The 16,206-nt window shown below is 32.6% G+C and overlaps 1 protein-coding gene across 2 annotated transcripts; it reads right to left on the bottom strand.

Moving 5' to 3' along the window:
- Positions 1-3,370: 3,370 nt before the first annotated feature.
- On the bottom strand, positions 3,371-15,679 carry LOC134280869 (sarcoplasmic calcium-binding protein-like). Of its 2 annotated transcripts, none has more exons than XM_062763320.1 (2): positions 15,506-15,642; positions 3,371-4,198 (listed from the first exon to the last, which is right to left on the bottom strand). In XM_062763320.1, exon 2 carries the CDS (start codon positions 4,182-4,184, stop codon positions 3,639-3,641), a length of 546 nt encoding a protein of 181 aa, XP_062619304.1. In that variant the 5' UTR covers positions 4,185-4,198; positions 15,506-15,642; the 3' UTR covers positions 3,371-3,638. The 2 variants fall into 2 exon arrangements, with proteins under 2 accessions (XP_062619304.1, XP_062619305.1); XM_062763321.1 differs by lacking the exon at positions 3,371-4,198 and adding an exon at positions 9,506-10,335 and having other exon boundaries at positions 15,506-15,679.
- Positions 15,680-16,206: the final 527 nt, after the last annotated feature.

Genomic DNA, 16,206 nt, shown 5'->3' with positions numbered 1-16,206 from the left:
AAAACAGTTGATGGTAATCTAGAAACAAAGCTTTATGACAAACGAGATGATATAAACTTTTATGGGATGAAATAGGAAAGTGCAAATTTTTCGAAGTTTAAAGTAAATAACTCAAATTCTTTTTGCTTAAATTATAATATATGATGAGTAATACTATATTGTACATTATATGTAAGGAACACAAAATTGTAAATTATTGTTTCCAGAGGGTCATCTCAAAAAGCCAAAAATTAGCAAAATTTTTTTTTTTTTGGGGGGGGGGGGTTAGGTAGTATTACAAAATATGAAGTACATGTATACGAATGATTTATTATTTTTAAAAAATGATAAAAATGATCAAGAGATTCTCAATTTTTTTATGTTTTAAAAAATTTCAATAGCATATGTTTAATACTTTTTTCTTTTATAACATTTTATTGCCTCTTCTTTTAGAGCTTCAGTTTAACATAACATCAAAACCACGCTATTGCGACTTCAATCTACCTATGAGTTTTAAAAGTTTTAAAAATTAGATATATGAAATATATGGAGATAAACAACAGTATTTAAAATAAAAGGTCCATAAAACAATACAAAACAGGAGCAGCGTAAACACGGACTTCTACAACATCAGAGGTGGGATCAGGAGCCATGAAAGAGTAAGTATCCCCTGCCGACCGGTATGACCCGCCGTTTGCTCCTTGTCATGATCGTAAAATAACGAATAACGGAATTTTTGTCGTCAATCTAATGTATAAATAATGGACTAACAATTAGTCTAGAAAACGTCAGTCAGCATTTGACTCAATGATAAATTGTATTTGCTGACAAGGTCATTATATCGGCTATCGAAATGATGCCTTTAAACGAAACTGCTGATATTCTTGTTTCATCAACTTGTTTGTCAATAATTTGCCTCGTTATAGAAATTGTTCAATTGTTCATACGTAGAGCATGCTCTTGCGTATCGAATCAACTGAGATATATGAATTTTGTATGCAGGTGACGAATGTATATTGGTGCATAAGTAATAGAAGTTGACAATTTCTTAATTTTGTTATATTTTATTAATTAAGTGAAAAAGTTGTTTTAAAAAAGAAAATAGGCTTCATTTTTCATCATGCCCGAAGTAATGCACAATAGAAACTCCAGTCGACCCTCGTAAGTAACAAAAAGGGTGCATGCGAAACGTAAACATCATAAGCAGTTGATTGTAGAAAATAAATAGTACTACATTAGTAAGGAAAATTTACAATGTTAAAGCTGAAGTCATCGTCTTTGTCATAAAATTGGTGTGGTGTCGTCATTTTCAGGAGTCGTCAGTAATGCAGTAATGACAATGAATCGGAAAATAAAACATATGGTGAGACAAAGTGAATGAAAGTAGTTTTGAAGTGTGGTTTTATCGTGGAAGATTGTTTACTCACATATAGGCCAGCAGTACTGAGATATTTGACTAACTTAAAAACATCAGTTTATTTATCCTGTCAATCCTAGTACTATCTGATAAGATTACTCTCTTAACTTTAACATTAAACTTTAACTCTCTTTCTTTTGTAATAACTAAGTTATTGTTCTTTATCTATTCTAGTTAAAAATGGCTAACAAAATTATATTGATATACCGTCGGATTCTCTTAAACGAGTGAATCAAAAAAATACTTGGACAAAATTAAATCATGCTTAGGAAATAGGATGCTAGTAGGGTTTTATTGTTTATAATAGAGAGGATTTTCTCAAATTTGGTCAAATATAAACGGAAATCATTCATAAATGCATGAAACACACCAATGAGCAAAAAATCTATATGCTTTAGCTACGATAAATTAGATTTTTTTCTTCATTTTTTTTTTTTTGTTGTTGTTAATTCTTTGTATTTGTTTTGATACGAATTTATAGAAATGTGTATGTATAAAATGCATGAATAAAAATTCATTTATTTGACAAATGCATGATGAAGCATTAATAAATTTTGAGTTACGTGAAACTACTGAGTATTGCTTACATATACATAAACTAGTGTTAGAGTAACTCATAACTCATTGTTCAGCACCTAATTCTGAAGCAATCAAAATATGAGTCTTTAATTACTGTTCATTAAATCTGAGGGTGGTTTGAAGGTCTGCATGTTTTCCTACTCCAGTAGTTTGACTAAAGAATACTAGTATTAGAGATTCCAAGTCAAATGCATTAAAACCTAAAGACCGTAGGGTCTCTTAAATCCGAATTTTAAAAAAGAAGTATGTATAAAAAGATAAAAGTACTGAAATTGTTACACAAAAGATACCCACTTTAATTATCCTATAAAAATCAAATAATGAAGGATATGTAGAAAACGAACAGTATTCAATATCAAAATCCATAAAACAATACAAAACAGGAGCAAACACGGACCTCCAAAACATCAGAGGTGGGATCAGGTACCATGGAGGAGTGAGCATCCCCTGCTGACCGGTCACACCCGCCGTGTACTCCTTGTCATGACCGGGATATAAGGGAAAAATCAAATCTAAGAACTTAACTTTATAATCTTGGTAATTGAAAAACATTCAATACACAGACTAATTTATTACCTTTAATTGCGGAGGTGGATACACTTAGTAAAAAGTTTGATACCTTTTTTTTTACATTCCGATTTTTTCTAAGTCGAAAACGATGTAAAAGGTCTCGGAGGCGAAGGGATCAAGCATAACTTTTAGATTCATGAAATCTTCAACAATCTTTAACTCATTGCTTCTGTATGTGTTTCTGGACGTCTTTTTACTATTATGTTTACGAACCTAAGACCAGCATGTGGTTAATTTAGTCCTTTATTATGAATATAAAATCCTCAAATCAAAAGGGGATATTGATGCCTTCATGACACCTGATCCTATTTCGTATGTTTCTGGAGCTTGTGTGCTCTTCTTGTGATTTGCATAATTTATATGGACTTATGATCATGATTTGTGTTCGTTGTCTGAATATTTTATATTTATTACTGCAGGCCATCTAGCAGTTAGCTGTGAACCTTTTAAAATATCATGAACCTGTCATCAAAACCAAGGACTAGCAGATAAATGTAAAGATGTTAAGATTAATATTCTTATTGCTTTTTATCATTTTTTTAACATGTTTATCAAACAAACACAATTATTCCTTCTACAAGACATACTGGAAGGGCAGAGTTTGTTGATTGTTAAAAACAGGTGAGAAACACGAGATAAAACAAGTATGCTCGTATATATATTAAATCCTGACTCCTCCATGGCACCTGATCTCACCTTTGACGTTTTGGAGGTCCGTGTTTGCTCTGCTCCTGTTTTGTATTGTTTTATGGACTTTTGAGCTTGAATACTGTTCGTTATTTCCATATATTTCATCAAGACTGCTAAAATAAAAAAAATGAGGAATTGTGGTAAAGAGGTTTCTTTATTCATTCACAGAAGACATTATAAAAGTGTGACTGATCCGTACGATTCACAGTTACACGGTCACGGGGTCTCCATACAAGTACCAATAATCATAAGGAGGGAGAAATTACTCGACATATTTCGAGGGTTTTTCCCCAACAGTTGTCAAATCGAAAATGAAAAGGGGCGCTATTTGGTCAACAGTCTGTTTTAAAAACAGTGAAGGGAATATTTATTTTTAATAGAATGTTTGGTGATTGAGTCCTGATCAGAACCCTGCACTGAATGCTTCCATAATGATATCTTTGACTTTTTCGTCTTCTTCTGTGACGAATTTGACCCATTCGCTGACAATGTCCCTGAGAGGTACCAATCCATTGGGAGCGTTATACAGAGCAAAGGCTTTCTTGATGACTTCCTCATTTTCATGACCGAACGCTTTGAAGGCATAGATAAACTCGTTCAGTTCGATAGATCGGTCCTTATTCGTATCGATAACGTCAAAGATTTCATCAAAACACTTCTGAATCTCCGCTTTAAAGGCTACTTTATCCTTCTTATAGGCTTCGGTCAAACTATTAACAAATTCAGCTTCCGAGATTTCCTTTCCAGGTCCGGTTCGAAAAATATACGTGTTCCACCATTTCTCAAAGTCGACCTTCACCCCTTTCGCCTTATCGCCAACCAGCTCGTGGAGGTTGGTAAATTTGTTCCTGGATTCTTCCACGTCTTCGAAGGAGATTTTCCCGTCATGGTTGACGTCCAGAGATGCATACCAGATCTTCCACTTCTTCACCAGATAGTCGAATCCCATCTTGTATTGCTAACCTGTAAATACACGTATTGCTAATCTGTAAATACACGTATTGCTAACCTGTAAATACACAAAGAAGTATATGCAGAAAAAAATGTTTACAAGTGTACATAATATTCACTCGACAGGTGACTTCTTCAAATTTGAAAATTGAGCAAAATTCATGGAATTTTTTTTTTCATGCGAATATCATTTGAATTAGATTGTATGATATACTCCATGAAATTTCACATTAATTTTAAGTATATTTTTTTTCAATTACTTTAAATCCGTGATTTTTTCTATGTAGCTAGAGCTTTTTTATGAATAATTACGGGTTACAGTTACTGTAGGGCTATGAGTTGCATGATTAAATATAGGTTATAGATAGATGTAACTAGAACAAGTATATGATTAAATATAGGTCACAGATGATAATTGAAATGAGTTATATGATCAAATATAGAGTATGGATAAGCATTTGTCTATAATATGCCAGACTGAATATGAATTACTAAAAAGTTATAAAGCAAGAGCCACTTTGTGCCTTATTTGGCCCTGAGAATTTCTGAAAAATCAAAACAGCTCTATTTAGGTTGCAAATGCAGTATTTATCCCTTGGAGTGATGGTGACCACGTATCTATTAATTGTGATGTAATTTTATCTCTAGTCAATGCACTATGACGTCATAAAATGCGTCTTTTCCCTCATATCCTGTAAATTCCTTTGAAAATAGCCTAAAGTTGAAGCATCTTTTTTTCAAAATTTCATAATGAGCACAATCTCTGATCCAAAATATGCAAGTGCATAATGAAAGACCTGTTTCTGAGGATCAAATAACATGTTTTATTTTTTGGATCGTGGGCTGTGCTCATATTTTAATTCTTTGCTGAAAGTAGTCAAATACGCATGTTTTCTGAAATTTCAAGAACATTGCAATTTCTCAAAGCCTGTTTTCCAATATCTGGAATCTAGGAAATGAAAGCACTAAGTGTCTATTTTATTTTGATGTTTGAAATGGGAAAGAGTGTGATAGCTAATTCATTGAAATAAGTACAGGGCCATTTTATGCATAAAGTGATCTAGCTCTTTGAATTATATCATACAAGTTTATACATGTTTTAAAGAAAATATGCATGTTTCATATTGAATTCTAAAGAGCATTACGTCATTGCAAGGATATATATACGTCACATTTAAATATTAAGCTTACAATTATATTAAATGGTAATCTATTGTTTTTGTGGGGTTTTTTTATCAAAAGCTCATATATCTGACAACTAACTTAACAACTGCTTCTCCCCAATTTCTCTTCCTTATGTTGGGGCATACCTTAATTAACACCAGTGTATGAGATTTATCCTTCCAATTGATAAGATACTAAAAAGTAAGCTCCAGGTAGCTAGGAAAAATGAGGCAAGCTATTGAATAAGTACTCTACTCCTGTTTTGAATTGTTTTATGAAGTTTTGATTTTGAATCCTGTTCGTTATCTCTAGATTTCATACTAAAGAGAAAGATCTAGGTTAGTTAAATGAGGCAAGCTATTGAACAAGGAATAAAGGGCTTTGTTAAACTTCAATATTCCGTAAGTGCCCTGGTCGATACATGTATGTACAACAGGCACAATGACCTTGTCATTATATAACACCTGTCATGAAGTCAAATGCTGACTGACGTTTTTTTTTTAAATATTTGCATACTGAGTTTTCTACATAATTTTCATTCTTTCCTCTTTTTGACAGGGAGCACACAGTTACGGGTTAATACCTATTCCTTAATCGCATCATTGATATTTTGTGACAACAGTGTATCTAATTCGTTTTGTTTCAAAGAACCTTCAAAATTTATGTTTGTCATCACGCTGTTTGTCACCTTGTTAATGAGTAATTATGTCAAATAATTAACGTTTAGAGAAATGGACCAAATAAAACATTTGACATTCTTTTCTCTTTAAGGCGTAATAATATGTACACTAATTACTGTCAGCAATTATATATCTACATGATGATTATATACGAAATTAGGAAGATTACTTTTAAATAGTGTCTTGTTTCATTTATCATTATTCAGTGTTAATACTGAAAATTATCCTGAATTTAAAGAAAAATTATATTATGTCTATTTAACGTATTTTATACTAACTGTATCATTTTTTGGGGTCTATTGCCTTCCATTCCAGTAATCTATAGATCTATAGCTATTGTAAACATATAGTTTTATAGATGGGTATTTTCCGTTACTGTATTTCCCGATTATGACAAGGAGCACAAGGGGGAGTGACTGGTCGGCAGGAAATGTTCTCTCCTCATAGGGCCCTGATCCCACCTCTCATGTTTTGGAGGCCGGTATTTACTCTTCTCCTATTTTGTATTGTTTTATGGACTTTTCTACCTCTGATGTTTTGGAGGTCCGTATTTGCTCTGCTCCTATTTTGTATTGTTTTATGGACTTTTCTACCTCTGATGTTTTGGAGGTCCGTCTTTGCTCTGCTCCTATTTTGTATTGTTTTATGGACTTTTCTACGTCTGATGTTTTGGAGGTCCGTCTTTGCTCTGCTCCTTTTTTGTATAGCTTTGTGGACTTTTGGACTTGAAAACTGTTCATTATCTCCACGTGTTTTATACATTATAACGCACCTATAGGATCCATATACGTTCATAAACAGTCGATCTTTGGAGGTTATTTTTATGTAATATATTTGTTTCTAACATACTACCTGAGGCAAACTAGACCACAATGTCGATATATTGATTCTTTTGTGTAAAATGTTTCTGCATGTAATATGTTACAACGCTTGTGTCACGATGTGACGAGATGACCAAGATAAAATAAGCTTCTGAGATAGAGAGGGGAGAGAGAAGAAAGAGAAAGAAGATACAGAGAGAGGAAAAGGAGAAAGAGAGGGGAGAGAAAGAGAGAAGAAAGAAAGAAAGACATAAGTGAAAGTGGAAAGAGAGAGGAGAGAAAGAGGGATAGAGAAGAAAGAAAGATTTATCAAATCAAATTATTAAGTAAGGACATACACAACGTACGTACATATGTACAACGTATTTTGATTTTTTTGTATTTTTCCATGGAGTTGTAGAATTTCAATTCTTAAAGGGATTGAGTTCTCTATTTTTATGTCTATATATAAGGTAAATAGGCTTTTGAAATGAATATTATATGCTACTCTAAAGAATAATATTCTCTTTCAAGAAAGAAAAACACAATTAGTTTATAGATACCGGTAAATTTACACTTGATTTTAAAATAATATGAATATGCATTAGCTGTTGTTTATTTAGACATCTTTACCTTTAAAGTGCATTTTATTAACGAAATATGTGGGAACCTTCAGCAATTCATAAAGAAATAAATATATAATATTTGTAAATTCATAAAAACATGAACAACAGCGCTTTATTCGTCAAATTTCATGAACCACGTGATAGTCTTTTTATAGATATACCCGCGCAGGCTTTTTAGTCGATGTGCCTCTAGAATTGTTAGAAAATAACATATATATCTCAAATCCTGCAAATAATGAATGTCATTTAAAAAAAACAGTTCTCTCTATAGTTTTCATTACCTATTCATTCCAATCTATTACAAATCGTACGAAAATAACTGTTTTGCTATGTGAAGAACTTGAAAGAAAAGCAAGATGTATTTGTGAAACATTAATGCCCCCGTTTGGCAACTTATGGCTAAGATTGAAATGTCTTAAATGCAAACGCAAGTCAAGTTTCAAGGTCAAAAGGCCAAAATTGTTATTATCAAGAGCAAAGACACTTCACAAAGAATACACCTTTGAAATACTAATTAAAAGCCCTTGTACCAATTGATCAAAGGTTTGTCCAAGATAAAAGTTATTTTTATGATGTGGGTCAAACCCTAGGATCAATATCAAAAGGTCAACAATATTCAAATATTTTAATATTCACAATGAATATTCATATGAACTATGAAAGTCCTAGCACTAACTGATTAAAGGTTATAACAGTGGTTCAAGTTTGAAATTCTTGTTGAAAGTGAGTTAAACTCCAAGGTCAAGAAGTCAAATTTTTAGGTACCCAAAGAAAGATTTTTTTTTTCTCAAAGAATACACCTGTATAATGCATGTATAAGAGCACTAGAAATATATAGTCCAAAAGTTATGGACAATTCTTATGTTTTTCCGGACAAGTTATCAGACAGACGGACAGGAAGGGCAAAGCTTTAAAACACGAAATCTTCGATTATAATGTTCGGAAAAGCAATTAATATTGGCTTCAACTTAAACCGAAAGATCAAAAGAATTCTATAATTTGACGTCGCAAAAGCTGATCGCCTTGCAAAAGCTATAAACCAAAATCAAAACCAAAACTCCTATTTTTTTAAAATGGTTTTTCCGCTAATGGTTACTTTTACCTTACCCAAATGACAATACAAAGATTTTTTGAAATAAAAATCATGTTTGCGTAGGAGGCAGCGGTGTGTTATATAAACAATAAAATGCTTTCTTTGTTTGTTATTACTGGAATGAACGGAAGCAGCTGTTGCAGAAAAAATACATAACCTGCGTAATCGGGTTATATAAATTTCATTCCAGTAATAACAAACAAAGAAAGACATGTTATTGTTTATATTTATATCTGTTTCAATTATCATTTTAAGTAGGATTAAAAATATTAATTATTGTGTTAATGATGCGAACGTCTTTGTACGTTTCATTGATGGAACGACCACTGATCAAGAAATCTGTACAGGTGATATGCCTAATGCAGTTCATGCAGTGATGAACGCAATGGGTTTTCTTAAGAAATAAAGAGGAAAATATTCAGTGAATGTAAATATACGTAAATAAATGCATTGACTTTTTTAAAGTGTAGACTAAGAATTGCAGAGGAATGCGCAAACATATTTGTCTTGATGCACTACATGTACGCGATATACTTAATTTGTTTGCATTCATCGTTGCAGTTTTGAGTCTACATCTGCAGATCTGTAGCATTATGGTTTTCTATACGTCTGTCTTTGACCATATGGTCAAAAACAAAAACAAATATATAGAATTATAACGCTACAGATCTGCAGCTAAGTCTACATCAGTTAAGATGTGTCATTATTCGTTGGTTTAGTAATTTATTGTAAATAAATTTAAAGAGTAAATGCATCTTATAAAAAAACATTCATCTATGATGGTGGTAATTAAATGAAATAAAAAGAAACTTATAGTATATTGGAATTACAGTATTTCTGTCTGTTTTTATACTGTCTATTTTTGGTACATCTCCTCTAAAACGTTTCTTTCAGTATTTTTACCTCATAGAAATTTCACAAGATAAGCTCAATTTTAAGAAAGATTTGCACATGGATTAGGAAAACACGTATATTTATTAAAATAACTCATGGTAAATAACAAAAATATCAGGAAAAAAGTGGTAAAAAGACAAATGTTAGATCGGTCGACCAATTTCTTTATCGTCATGACGTCAGATCACTCGATTAAACTCAGCTGAGTGTTTGAGTAAGTTAAGACAGGAACCCCTTTCTTGCGGATGGACAGATTCTGATTCTGATTTGGCCTGATAATTCTCTGAACTACAACAGGGAGTAGGAGGTAAATGTTATTACGTCATTTATTACGTCATATCTCTAGCTTAAACTCCGGATTCAAATGCCTCGCGCACGACGTCACGTTTCGAGCTGTCCTCCTCGGTGACAAATTGGACCCAGGCAGTAACAATATCCCGGAGGGGCACCAATTCATTATTGAAAAGTTTAAAGGCCTTTGTTACAAGTTCTTCGTTCTCATGACCGAACGCCTTGAAAGCAAAAATGAATTCGTTGAGTTCGATGGAGCGATCTTTGTTTGTATCGATGACGTCAAACATAACGTCAAAACATTTCTGCATTTGATCCTTGAAGGCTGCCTTGTCTTTGTTATAAGCAGTTGTCAGGTTGGAAATAAATTGCTCTTCGGAAATTTCTTGATCTTTTCCATTCAGGATGTATGTTGTCCACCAGTTCTGCATGTCGGTTTTAACAGAGTCGGCCTTGTCGCCCAGAAGATGGTGTAGCTCTGTAAACTTATTTCGGGACTCCTCGACGTCTTCCAGTGAGATCTTTCCATCATGATTAACGTCCAGGGACTTGTACCACATCTTCCATTTCTTTGTCAAGTAGTCCATTTTTGTGAAAGTTTCTAAAAGAAAAAACAAGATAATAAAAAAAATAGAAAAATTGTATAAACTTTACTTGTAAAACTTTTTGTCTTTATAGAGGAGATTTTAAAACTCAAAATGATCGTTCTCTTTAAGGTGACTAAATAAATATATCGTTAATCAGTTAATGATATTTTCAAATGAAGTCCTACAGTAGTTTGCAATTTAGTCATTTTTTTTTTATTATTTATGTTTTGTTTTTCGGCTTATTATGATTTTTTTTCTCAGCATTTCGCTGCAAAATGTATTAAATATGAATAGCAATGCAACAGCAGATGAATTTTCGATGCTATAACAGAAAAAGCAGTTCGCTTGAACCATTACTCAACTAGCTAAATAACCTTAATTTTTGCAGCAAAGTGAGTGTTTAAAAACATAATCCTTTAGGCTGTACATTTTTCTGTCAAGCATGCAGAAAAGGAATTGGCAAATCTATTAAAGCGCACATGTGCAGAGAGATATGCGTCCTCAGCATAATATGGAACTACTTTTATGACGTCAGTACACAAGGTCACACGTGGTTTGTGTTTTGTTGTAACACTACACGCGTCGCTTTCCATGGTCATGTTCGCTGAAACTGCAGCAAATTATTTCTTCTGTTTGACGTGAAAAACTTACAGACACGGGATAGATTTTCCTTGCACTGTTGATAGTGCTTATTCATCTATAATGTATAACATGTGCGGCAGCAGAAAGGCAGAATAAAAAAGATATTTATATCAGTGAAGAGCATGTCCAATAATGAGCCGTTATCTGCTGACTTCAGTTTGTGTTGATAATTAATTCTTCAGTAGTATATCAACATCGATAGAGTCAGTGATAAAGATCAGTGAGAGCAAGATACATATATTTTTATTGTTGTAGCCTCAGAAGAGGAAAAAAAAAACTATCGCTTTAAATTTAATAATTTTTTTTTTTTGAAATAATAAAATGAAAGCTTAGGTCCTTTAATGTGCAGACAAACATATATTACAGTAAGAATCCTTTTAATTTCAATTGAAAGAAGATATGCCTGTAATTAAGTATAGAATTTTACATAATTGAACCGGCAGTGTTAGTGGATTTTATTTTTCGTTAAACTGTAAAGGTCATTAACTAGATAATGCAATTGCAATGCATTTATTATTTTTTTTGAAAACCAGGAAAGTAGCAGAATATCGAAAACTTTTATTTTATAAAGAGTTTATAGACAAACTCAATGACAAAAGTGAAGATCTTGAAAAAAAATATCTACATGTATTCTTTTCCTGAAAAAGGATTCGTTTAATTTAATAAATTGTCACGTGAACATTCACATATAATATTGCATACTTCCATCTGTTTTTCACTACGATCAGAGGATGGTAAGCGGTTTGAACTTTATGTTTATTTTACATTATGGGACCGACAGACAAAATATTGACATAAGGTTATGATTATCTATAGGGATAACGTTTGTCATTTGTAAATATACAAGGAAATCGTAGGTTTTTGCAATGGATTGACGATTTTGGCTGCACATGCTAGTAAGCGAGACAACTCGTAGGCACCGAGATGTGAAACCAGAACTTGCATTTACAGAATTGAAGGTTTTTCTCTCATTCATGCGAATCAAAATGCCATTTTTAAATTTAGATTCTTGTATATTCTTTTGTTTTACATTTTGAAATACAACAGGAAGCAATGTCCAATTGACTTACAAATGTCCATCTATACATATTTACAGATAGCACATATAAAATGAGAATGTTGTTCTCCAGGAAATATAAAACATGCAATAATCTTTCCATACAAGACCAGTTGATTTGTTTTTCAAAAAATATATAAGCCCTGAGAATATAACAAAGTTACTCGACCATTAGAACGGATAAAAAAAAAAATTACATAACCTATATAAAAAGTAATTGGCAAAAAGATATGTGACAATATGTAGATATACCGAAAACAATTTCACACAAGCAAATAAAGACAGTGAGTGAGAGAAAAAAGTAAAAGCAGAAGCTAAATAAAAAGCATGCATGATAAAAATAGAAAAAGAGAAAATCGCGCAGTTTCCGGTCATTTTGGGGTTATCTCGCGCAAACGTGCATCCCGTCTGTTATATTTATATTGGTAATATCCCTTGGGGGGGGGGCAATATTGCAAGCTTGGTTTGTTTACCCCACACGGGCAGTTCGAGATCCTATACAATACACATGTACAATACTTACTGTACATGTACAAAACACATGTACAATACACATGTACGATACGTATGTATGACACATTAATTGATTTAAATAAATATAGAGCCAATATTTCTACATATATCAGTGATTAAGAATTATTTCAATATTATCTATGATAAAATAAAAAAAAAAATACACGGAAACAAAGCCGTGGCCAAAAGTAATTGATGCTTATAGATTGATGGAATTTGTTGTTTTATGTACATATTGGCTTTATATGAATTTACAGAACGTATGTGGACAAACTCAAAGTAAATGTAAAAGACTGAGCTGGACTTATATTTAGAAGTTTTGCGTTCTTCAGTTAGCAACAGAAAAATTGAAATAACACATTGAAATTTACTGTATTAAATGCTTCCGAGATATAACTTATCTGAAATAAAAAATATCTCTAGCTATTAATTCTGGTAATATAGATCTACTCAAAATATCATCCAAAATAAAATTATTCATTAGTTTCCGTGGAAATGCCCTAATAATATGCGTATAGCTGACCAGCGCAATGCGCGTACTGTGCTTCGTTTTTTTTTCGTCGAATTATCTTCCCTTGATAATTCCAGTCGCTGCCAACAGGGCGCGCGCGACGTAATGATTTCGCTGGCATAAGCGTTTCTTCAAGCACAAAGACATCCAAACAAAAGTAATGATTTACTTACCAATTGTATGTAGGAACCAAGTCACGTGAAATATTCGGACAAATCGTTGAACGGAAAAAATCTTAAAATCGCGGTACTTCATTAAATTCCAAGAGTCACGTAATACCCGAACATCACTGATGCATTGATATAAGAAATAAAACTAGAAGTATACCAGAGAGAGAGAGAGAGAGAGAGAGAGAGAGAAAGAGAGAGTAGATAAGTAAACATTGAAATCAAAATCAAAGTTATTAGGTTAACAATAGAAAAAAATTAAGATAAATTGAAAAGAGAAAATATAATATTGACCACACAAAATAAAGAAAATATTAGAAAACAAAAAGAAAAAAAATAATAAATACAAACAAAATAAATATATTTAAAGGGGGGGCACGAATAGATAAGGTTTGTGTTACATGTGTTAAGCAATATTCTAGTTTACTTAAGGTTCATCGATATCTTAATAGGAGAGATAACTCTAAATGATATAGATTACCATAATTCCTTGAAAAAACCATCACATTATCATGACATTTATGTCCAGTTTTGCCCCGAAATGTATCCAGAAGTTGTGTGCATTTTAATCATCAATTAGATTTCTTTTTGGGTAAGCATAAAGATTCTTGAGAAATTTTAAATGAGTGAGCAGAAGGATGATGGACCTTAATATGTAGATGTTACGGAAGAATCAATACAGACAGAACTATATCAGAAACTAGAACACGAAGGCTACTGTCGGGAAAGCTTATATTTCTCTGTCAGAATTTCAAATATCGCGATACAGAAATTCAATTTTCTTCGGCTGTAGAGGACAGTTGGTTATTATTTTTTGCGTGTGTATATATGTGATTGCTTTTAGAAAGCCTGCATTTAGTTCTGTACTACATTTATTGTTCAATTTAATGTAATGCCTTTGGTTCATTGATTTAAATATAAATGTACAATTTATACATATATATTTGTAGATAAATTAATACAAATTGAAAGCACAAATGAATATTCAACAACAAAATTATAACGTTTTTCATTATATGAGATAAGTGTAAATTAAAAACAACTTTCATTTCAAAATTATATTGGATCGACGTAGAACACTTCTTACGACTTCAAAAAATTAGCAGTCTAAGCATAAGGCTAAAACATTATCTTTCGGATGAACGTCAAAGTGAATTTTCTGTCTGTGTTTGATTAATTACTCCGCGGGTTAATTATACAGCATTTTGTCAGAAAGCAGACGTTTATTTTCCGCCGGTTTCCCTATCTTCTCGCGATCTTTTAACGAGATGTGATATACACGCGTTGTAACGCGAGCGGCCCTGCTTCTGTGGATTAACACCTTAATTCTTGCCATATGTTTCTAGGGAAGATTGTATCTCATACAGTTTATCGTTTTTACTTACTTTTATTTGCACGGAAATCTCTGGTACAAATTAATAACCCAATTTTTCTCTACCACATAGGATTACGATAGTATATATTAATATAGATATAACCCCCCCCCCCTTTACCCAACACACCGAAATTATTTAGGATATACTTCATACATGTTCTCATATTCTTATATTTTTCTTCTGCATTTCTTGTTTTTTTTTCTTTCTCCATCAACAAAACCTTAATAACTTCGCACCATCAAGCATTATGCATGTAATACTGCTTGAATATAGAAACTGTACAAAAATCGATGTAAAATATTGTTTGTGCTACATTGTAAGGCAATACGGACGCTTGTAATTTTGTATCGTATTTTTTAAATATACATCTTTATGTGGCAAGGTTTTTTTTCTCTTTTGTTTGTTTGTCTGGTCATTTTTTTTTATATTGGTTTATTATTGATGAATTAACAAAATCATTTCTAGAAATCGATTTCAATTTTGATTAAGATAAAAATATTTTCAATAAAATATTATTATTTACAAAGATGAAATTTACTTGATATATGAATACTGGTACTAATGATGACAAAATATTTTTTTTAAATATTTTCTCGTAAAAATATTACACATTTAATCTGTGTTTTAAAACGCTAGCAAAACATCTTGATTACATGGCTCATTGGATCGATATTCAACCGATATAATATGCTAAAAATTGCCTACACATATATATTGTTTTGACAAGAACACAGACCTTATTTCTAAGTAAAACAGAGGTAGGAGAGAGGTATATTAACAGTGTATGAATATATTTCAGTGAAATTTTATAACATTTTGTGTAATAGAAGTCGGTAAGGTATTTTGTGTTGTGTAGGTAGGGTGGCAAGGGTAGGGGTTGGGGTGAACAAAAGGGGGAAATTATTGAATTGTACTTACGAAGATTTTAAAAACCTAAAATAAGATAATCCTGTCGGGCCTCTGACGTTCGTCCCCTTAATGAGTTGATGTTCCTCCGCGCTCGAGTCAACGTCAACTGGAGGTTTGTGAAGAGACGGAACATACGATATAGAGACTCAGAGAGCGTATCAATCAATTCACGTATCGTATTGTATCTAGCTATACACCCCCACCTTTCATGGTAAAACATTTAAGCTGGGAGGCACGGATAGGGGGGCGGAATACTGATAAGATGCATTCTTGTCAAGAACATGTGCATATCTTAAGCATATTTTTGACATAAGTTAGTATTGTCGAGAGATGTATCTGATCATCTATTCATGGTGTTTGATTAAACCCCTTACCGTGCCTCATTGAAATTATTTCATTATGTCAATCAAACAATGTCGGGCGTTGATTGGACTTCTGGTTAACTTTTGACATCCCCTTCTTGTCTGGGTTTACTTGCTCCAGGGTTTATTTGGGGACATATAAAAATGTTCCAGCTCCATAATTAAAACAGTACCTAGGAATTTTCATGCGTTTTTTTCAGCCTTGGCCGACTACTAATTGAAGATCTAAAACAAGAATATACGGAGGAATCATTAACGCACACTCTCTCTTTCTCTGCCTCTTCACTGCCTCTCTCTCTTCTTTTTTCCCCTCTGCCATTCCCTCTCTCTCTGCCTTTCTCTCTCTCT

Source organism: Saccostrea cucullata, unplaced genomic scaffold (assembly GCF_032062105.1).
Source record: "Saccostrea cucullata isolate Sc308-1 unplaced genomic scaffold, CSIRO_AGI_Scuc_v1 ctg2582, whole genome shotgun sequence".
NCBI lineage: Eukaryota > Metazoa > Mollusca > Bivalvia > Ostreida > Ostreidae > Saccostrea > Saccostrea cuccullata.
Note: the sequence above shows the minus strand (reverse complement) of the source record. Positions and strands in the feature narration are given on the sequence as shown.